The following is an 8,812-nucleotide window of genomic DNA, read 5'->3' on the forward strand; positions in this document are numbered from 1 at the left end:
TATTTTTAGTAGAGATGGTTTCGCCATGTTGGCCAGACTGGTCTTGAACTCCTTACCTCAGGTGATCCGCCCACCTCAGCCTCCCAAAATGTTGGGATTACAGGCAGGAGCCACTGTGCCCGTACTGCTTTTTAACAAACCATCTCTATTCTGTTATCATGTCCACTAGAATGTAAACTTGATGAGGGCAGGGGATATTATCAAGTTTGTTTAGTACTATTTATCCCTAGAGCCTAGAACTGTACCATGCACATGGTAATGAGACAAGTATTTGTTGAATGGATATTTTGAGCAGCTGTTCTCAGACTTTTTGGTCTCGGAAACTCTTTACTTTTTTTTTTTTTTTCCTGTAGAGATGGGGTCTCACTATATTGTCCAGCCTGGTCTTGAATTCCTGGGCTCAAATGGTTTTCTCACCTTGGCCTCCCAAAGTGTTGGGATTACAGGTGTGAGCCACTGTGTCCAGCCTTTTTCTTTCTTTCTGAAAACATTTATAACCTGTGTATTTTCTGTTTTGAAATGTCACGGTAATGTGACTAGGTATGGGTCTTATTCTTAATCAAGTTGCCCCTTTGATTTAGAGTAGAGGCAGTTTTTTTGTTCTTTGAATATTTCCTCTAATGAGTTTTCTTTTTTTGGAACTTCTTTTACTCAGCTTTTATGTTTCCTTGGTGTATCCTCTGAACTTGTCATGGAAACTTCTACCATGAAATGACATTTGTCACTTGTGATCGTATTTTATCGGCCAAGTGAGCACCCAGCCATGCCTGAGTTTGCTAGGGTGAGGCAAACGATGCCTTCTGGAACAAGGTGACTTGTTATTGATGAATGTGGATATGCTCTGCTTTATCTCCCCCATCTCCCTCCAACAGTCTTAATTTCTAAGGGAACTTTTCTTTCCATTTCTTGCTTACAAAACCTGTTGTTCTTTAACTGACAAAATATCTTCTACCTATTCCTGATTGGTTTTAGTGTTGTCTGCTGGACCTTGCCTTTATTTCCTCATAACTTTTTTCTCTTGATTTTGATGTTTTTCATGTTAGTGGGGTTAGTGGAATATTAGTTAACAGCTCACTAAAAGGTGAGCTTTTGTGCCTGGGTGCTTGTATCCTTCAGTGGCTGAAAAGTGAAATGCTTACTGAACCATTGGTCTCCGTCTTGCAGAAGATTATACTGTCTGACTCCAGTGAGCAGCCATGGCCAAGTCCTTTGTTTTAGCCAATGAAATATGAATACAAGTGACACTTACCATCTTAATGAGGTTTTGTTTGTTTGTTTTGTTTTTGCAACAGTCTCACTGTGTCACCCAGGCTGGAGTTGGAGTGTAGTGATGTGATCTCAGCTAACTGCAACCTCTGCCTCCCAGGTTCAGGCGATTCTCATGCCTCAGCTTCCCAAGCAGCTGGGACTCTAGGGACGCACCACCATACTGGGCTAATTTATTGTATTTTTAGTAGAGATAGGGTTTCGCCATGTTGGCCAGGCTGCTAATGACGTTTATTGTGGGCCTTTTGGTTTCTCCAGAGAAGGATTCTCTCGTATCCTGCCCATAGGTATATATACCTGGTTGCCAACATCTTTTGTCTTCAGCTGCAGAATAGTGCTGCAGGTCTTACCACATATGTGGGTTTAATTTCTGATTTCCGTGTAGCATCTCATTCCTGTCATCTCATTTGCTGAATGCCCCTGAGCTCTGATTAAATTTCTGCAGGGGATAAACTTCCATTTCATACGAAAATGTGGCCAGTCCTTTGTTCTCATGACTGGACAGTGCGTATTCAACTGCTCCTTACAATTTTTTTAAGCCACCATCCTTTATTCCTTTTGAAAAACTTAATTCACTTCATTTTCTGAGTTTTTCTGATATTTTGTGGTACAAATCACTGGCGTTCTCTTCTGCAGTACATTTGCATTATTTGAGTTTCCTCAGATAACTCTGCTGTGCATTGAACTCTTCCGTATCCTTTCCATTATTGAAAAGTTTGTTAATACCTATTGTTGTGTACCAGTGTCTCTTGTAAATTTTTTTTTCTTGTGAGTTTATACCATTTTCCCCTTTCTTATCATTTTAATGGGGTTTTGGGAGGAAGCACTTGTGGGTTGATTTATTCCCTTTCTTAGAAAGATGAGCATTATTTAGCCGGGTGTGGTGGCGTATGCCTGTAATCCCAGTTACTCGGGAGGCTGAGGCAGGAGAATCGCTTGAACCCAGGAGGCAGAGGTTGCAGTGAGCCGAGATCCGAGATCGCACCACTGCACTTCAGCCTGGATAACGAGCGAAATTCCGTCTCAAAAAAGAAAAAGAAAAATATGAGCATTATTTTTCTTCCTTAGCATCCCAGGTGGACTTTCTGATTTTTATGTAGTCATCTTTTTCTTCTATTTGGCAATTTTTCATTATTTGTTACACAACTTCCTAATTCTGAAATGGAAAGGCTATTTTTCAAGAGTACTCTCAGCTTTGTAGACCCATGAATGTCAATTTTCTACCTAGATCACCTCAAGTACGGTTCCCTTCTCATAATTTAGTTGGAAGCGTTAATAATATAGATTCCTTTCATATTGGAAGATGGGCTACCAGAGTTAATCTCAAAAAATTTTATTGCTAGCAATGGGAAAAGTCACAAATAAAAGTGATGCTACTATAAAGGCAGGATGAAGGGCCTACCATGTGCCAGCCATGGTTCTGGGCACTTTATGAATTAACTCCTTTGTGCTGTGGTTCTTTGTACTCCATTTTAGAGGAAGCCTGAGAAGATGATGCACAGATAGACAGACACCAGGACTTCGGAGGCACGTTGATCCATCTCCAGTAAAGACTGAGGAAAAGAGCATTGAATATAAGAAAAAATACTTCCTCTGTTCTCAGACCTTATTTGTTTTAAGGCCACATCTTTTTGAAGTTTTGAGTTTGGAACAACCTGAACTGAAATCATGAGGTAGGTTGTACAGGAAAGAATCATCAAGGGAATTAGTTGGGAACTTCTCTACCACAGCTTACTCCTTATGGTATTCACCCCCTTTAAGGGTAAATGCCTCTGGTTTAAAACATTTGTACCTCGTCTCATACCAGAGTGTTCATACTGGAGAGAAACCCTATGAATTTACTGAATGTGGGGGAACTTTTACTCACATGTCACATTTCATTGAGCATAGAAGTCATGCTGAAGAGAAACCCTGTGCTTCTAAGGAGTATTGACAAGCCCTTAGCTAGATGACAGTCTCACTGAGAAGCAGAAAATTCATGCTGGAGAGAAACCAGTGAAAGTAGCAAAACTTCATTGAGTATTAGAAAATTTTTCTGGAGAGAAAGCATTGAATGTACTGAGTATGATAACATTTCCTCTCAAACCGTATCCCTTACTCTGCATTTGGGAGGTCATACACAGAGAAGCCTTATAAATGTAAGAGATGTGGAAATATCTTAAGCCAAAAGTAAATCCTCACTCATCAAGAAATTTATCCTGGAGAGAAACCTTGTGAATGTGGGAAAGCTTCCATTCAGATGTCACACCTCAGCCAGCAGAGAATCTACAGTGGGGAAAACCCCTTTGCCTGTAAGGTATGTGGGAAAGTCTTCAGCCACAAGTCAAACCTCACCGAGCATGAGCATTTTCACACGAGAGAGAAACCTTTTGAATGTAACGAGTGTGGAAAAGCCTTTAGCCAAAAGCAGTATGTCATTAAACATCAGAACACCCATACCGGGGAGAAGCTTTTCGAATGTAATGAATGTGGAAAATCCTTTAGCCAGAAGGAAAACCTCCTTACGCACCAGAAGATTCACACTGGAGAAAAACCTTTTGAGTGTAAAGATTGCGGGAAAGCTTTCATTCAGAAGTCAAACCTCATCAGACACCAGAGAACTCACACAGGAGAGAAGCCCTTTGTATGTAAGGAGTGTGGAAAAACCTTCAGTGGCAAATCTAACCTTACTGAGCATGAGAAAATCCATATTGGAGAGAAGCCTTTTAAATGTAGTGAATGTGGAACAGCCTTTGGCCAGAAGAAGTACCTCATAAAACATCAGAACATTCACACTGGAGAGAAACCCTATGAATGTAACGAATGTGGAAAAGCCTTCTCTCAGAGAACATCACTTATTGTACATGTGAGGATTCATTCAGGTGATAAACCTTACGAATGCAATGTGTGTGGAAAAGCCTTCTCTCAGAGCTCATCTCTCACCGTGCATGTGAGAAGCCACACAGGTGAGAAGCCCTATGGTTGCAATGAATGCGGGAAAGCTTTCTCTCAGTTCTCAACCCTTGCTCTGCATTTGAGAATCCACACAGGTAAAAAGCCTTATCAGTGCAGTGAATGTGGGAAAGCCTTCAGCCAGAAATCACACCACATTAGACACCAGAAAATTCATACTCACTAAGACCCCATGAACGCCTTGAACGTGGGAAAGCTTTCATTAGAAATTTGCACCTCATCATGCACCAGAAATAATCCTTCTGAAGCAAAGCACCACGAATGAGGTTAACTTTAACAAATACTACAAACTCAATGGACACCAGAAAATTTGTACTGAAGAGAAAGATACCGTATGATAAAAAGCCTGTGTCCAACAAAGAAACCTGCAGCAGAGATAATGGTGAAAGTTTAGGCACATTTTCACTAAAAATGGGAACAGAAAATGGATGCCTTTATTTTATTGCTGCCACCATAGATCTGGAGATCTTTGCCAGTAACAAGAAAAATAAGTTGTAAATATTGGAAAGGAACAGACAGAAATAGATGACATGGTCATCCACAACTAATATTAAGACTCCCGTGGTATTGATTCAACAGAGCAGAAGAGATTTCAGAAAAAGACCTATGCATTTATTAGAATTTGGAATATGATACAAGCGGCATCAGGAAGTGAGGAAATAATGGAACTATTTTTTTTTTTAAGTGGACGTAATTTGTTCTCCAAGGGGGAAAAAAATAGACCATGAACTATACACAAAAGTGAATCCAGAGGTTAGAAGCAGAATTATGAAAAAGCTATGTACTAAAATACTTATGACCTTGGGAATAGGGAAACATTCCTTGTAACAACTTCAGAAATACTTAGCAGTTCTACTTGTGAGTATGAATGCTCAGGAAATACATAATAGGATATTAACTGTGGCTTGATTTGTAGTAGCCAAAAATTGAGAAAGCTCATCATGAACAATATGGGAAATTATTATGTAATACTACATATCTGTAAAATGCAACAAATGAAATCCACATGTATTAACAGAAGGATCCCAAAATTATTGAGGGGGATCAAGTTGCAGAAGGATGCAGATAATACAGTGACTCTTTGTAAATTTGAATTAAAAATTCCCTCACAAAACTCAGTACTATCTCTTGGTAATGGATGCATATGTGTATGTACATGTTTTTGAAATGGATTGGAAGGAAACAGACCAAACTCTTGATAGTGGTCACCTGTGAAGAGTGGAGAAGGGAAAGTAATGAGTGTGGGAGGTGGGGTGGGTATTGGTTAAAGGGGACTTCAGCTTTTTATATAAACATCCACTTCTCTTTCAAAAGACTTCAAGTAAATATAAGAAGATACTGATTGATTCTGGATTGTGGTATAGGGATATCTTGTCTTATTTTTTGTACTTTTCTGTATTTTTAAAATTTCTCAAAATAAGAATGGGAGTGAGGATGGGAATGCTGTATCTGTGGAAGTCATGTTATACTGGATTCATTTCCAATCAAATACTAAACATTTTATAGAAAATATTTCTAAAATTTTATCACGGATGAGTGGATGGACTTGCTCTCTATGTAATATGAAATTAATCTATTTTATTAAAATTTAAAAGGACAGCACAATCCAAATGTTTGAATTATTTTAACATGGTATACACAGTATATCGGGGTCCCCAACTCCCCCCTAACTGCATGGCAGGAGGTGGGTGGCGGGTGAGTGAGCATTGCCACCTGAGCTCCACCTCCTGCCAGATCAGCGGTGGCATTAGATTTTCATAGGAGCACGAACCCTATTGGGAACTATGCATGTGAGGAATCTAGATTGTGCGCTTCTTATGAGAATGTAATGCCTGATGATCTGAGGTGGAACAGTTTCATCCCGAAAACATCCCATCCCCATTCCTCTACCCCCACAAACCATCCGTGGAAAAACTGTCTTCCATGAAACAGGTCCCTGGTACCAAAAAGGTTGGGCACCGCTGCACTATATGACCTCTGTCTTCGTATTTCTAACATTTTGCAGAATGAGCTTAGAAAATTTTAACTTTTTGTTAAACATACATACACAGGCTTCATATAATTGGTCTTTTTCAGTTATGCTGATTTTGGAATGTCAGTTTTCCTCTCCTGCATACATGGGAAACGTGTACATTAAATACTACATTTTTGATAATATCTTTTTTTTTTTTTTCTATCTTGCTCTGTTGCCCAGGCCAGAATACCATGGCAGGATCTTGGCTCACTGCAGTCTCCTCTGTCTCCTGGACTCACAATCCTCCCACCTCAGCCTCCCAAGTAGCTGGGACTACAGGCATGCACCACCATGCTGTGCTAATACATTAAAAAAAAAAAAGTAGCGATGGGGTCTCCGTATATTGCCCAGATTAGTTTCAAACTCCTAGGGTGAAGTGATTCTCCCATGATCTCCTCAAGTGCTGCCGTTACAGGTGTGAGTCACCATGCCCGGCTAATTTTATTTTTAAAAAGAGAAAACAACTTCCCAGAACTTGCACAGTTCAGTGCATTAGATGCCAACACCTGTGTGTGGGTCTTAACCTAGAGCTATGTCACTCCTCCCACTGCTGTTACGGAGAGAGGATGACAGTATGACAAAAATGGGTCAGACCATAGACAGAGTTCTATTTTGTAAGCCAGCCCTTCCTGAAAATTTTTAAATTTTTTCATCACAGTATAATATGAACAGTGTTATTAAAGGTTTTCTTGAATAATGGTGAATGTCAATAATACACAGCATTTGAGCTTGATTTTGAAACCTTAAAGAAAAAACTCATTAAATGGCACTACATCACTGTGTCTTTTAGCCTTTTTGAAGGAAATAGATACTTAAATGTCTAAATGAATCTGTCCTTTCTAATATGATGTACCCTCTCTTTTTCTCTGCTTTCCCTCTTTGCACATATATTTCACATTTTAAGGTGTTCTTTTTATGATACAGTTGGCCCTCTGTATCCAGGGGTTCTGCATCCATTAATCAACGAACCCTGGATGGAAATTATTTAAAATATAGAACAATTTAAAAAATACAAATGTTAACATACAACTATTTGGATAGCATTTACATTGTATTAGGTATTATGACTAATCTACAGATGATTCTAGCTGGGCATGTGGCACACATCTGTAGTCCCAGCCGCTTGGGAAGGTGAGCTGGCAGGATTGCTTAATCCCAGGAGTTTGAGGCTGCAGTCAGCCATGATTGTTCCACTGTATTGCAGCCTGGGTGACAGAGTGAGACCCTGTTGCCAAAAAAAAAAAAAAAAAAGGGAAAAACAAAAGGATGGAGACATAGATCAGTGGGAAGAGAATTGAGAGTCCACAAATGCTATGGGTTGAATGTCCCTTCCAAAACTCACATTGAAATTTAATTGCCATGGTAATGGCATGAATCGTTGAGTCCCTTAACATGGCCATGAAGGGACTGGGCGTGGTGGCTCACACCTGTAATCTCAGCACTCTGGGAGGCCAAACGGATGGATCACCTGAGATCAGGAGTTCAATACCAGCCTGACCAACATGGTGAAACCCCGTCTCTACTAAAAATACAAAAATTAGCTGGGCATGGTGGTGCGTACCTGTAATCCCAGCGACTTGGGAGACTGGGGCAGGAGAATCGCGTGAACCCAGGAGGCAGAGGTTGCAGTTAGCCAAGATTGTACCACTGCACTCCAGCCTGGGAGAGAGTGAGACTCCATCTCAAAAAAAAAAAGTCCATGAAGTCTGCACTTTCATGAGTAGGATTGGTGTCATGATAAAAGGGCAAGTTTTGTCCCCACTTGCTCTGTCTTGTCCTTCCTCCGTGGGGTGACACAACAAGAAGGCCCTTGCCAGATGTCACCTTCTCAGTTGTGGACTTCCCAGCCTCCAGAACTGTGAACCAATATGTTTCTGTTCCTTATATTTAACCAGATTCAGGTATTCTGTTATACCAACACAAATTAAGATAGCAAATCAATTGATACACTATGGGCAACTGATTTTTCAACTAGAGTGCCAACTTATTTAATGGAGGAAAGAATAATTCCCTCAGAAAATGATGGTGGGGGCAGTGGCTCACAGCTGTAATCCCAGCACTTTGGGAGGCCGAGGTGAGCAGATCACAAGGTCAGGAATTTGAGACCAGCCTGGCCAACAGGCAAAACCCCGTCTCTACGAAAAATACAAAAATTAGGTGTGGTGGTGGGGGTCAGTAATCCCAGCTGCTCAGTAAGCCCAGCTACCGGGGAGGCTGAGGCAGGAGAATCACTTGAACCCAGGAGGCAGAGGTTGCAGTGAGCCGAGATCGTGCCATTGAACTCAGCCTGGGTGGTAAGAGCAAGACTCTGTATAAAAAAAATATTGGGACCAGGCGCAGTGGTTTATGCCTGTAATCCCAGCACTTTGTGAGGCTGAGGCAGGCGGATCACCTGAGGTCAGGAGTTCAAGATTAGCCTGGCCAACATGGTGAAATCCTGTTTCTACTAAAAATACAAAAAACTAGCTGGGCATGGTGGTGGACGCCTATAATCACAGCACTTTGGCAGGCTGAGCTAGGAGAATCGCTTGAATCCAGAAGGTGGAGGTTGCAGTGAGCCGAGATTGCGCCACTGCACTC

The 8,812-nt window shown here is 40.9% G+C and overlaps 1 protein-coding gene across 11 annotated transcripts in view; it reads left to right on the plus strand.

Moving 5' to 3' along the window:
- Positions 1–5,829, plus strand: part of ZNF146 (zinc finger protein 146) — a 33,466-nt gene extending 27,637 nt beyond the window's left edge. For 7 of the 11 annotated variants that reach the window (XM_011948683.1, XM_011948745.1, XM_011948697.1 and 4 more), the window contains one exon: positions 2,743–5,826. In XM_011948683.1, coding sequence (XP_011804073.1) covers positions 3,506–4,384 — 879 coding nt within the window. In that variant the 5' untranslated portion in view covers positions 2,743–3,505 and the 3' untranslated portion in view covers positions 4,385–5,826. Of the gene's footprint in view, positions 1–2,742 lie in introns of all 11 variants that reach the window. The other 4 variants (XM_011948665.1, XM_011948674.1, XM_011948688.1 and 1 more) reach the window with 2 other exon arrangements.
- The last annotated feature ends 2,983 nt before the right edge of the window (positions 5,830–8,812 follow it).

The sequence above is a fragment of the Colobus angolensis genome, unplaced genomic scaffold (assembly GCF_000951035.1).
Source record: "Colobus angolensis palliatus isolate OR3802 unplaced genomic scaffold, Cang.pa_1.0 Scaffold107, whole genome shotgun sequence".
Taxonomy (NCBI): domain Eukaryota; kingdom Metazoa; phylum Chordata; class Mammalia; order Primates; family Cercopithecidae; genus Colobus; species Colobus angolensis.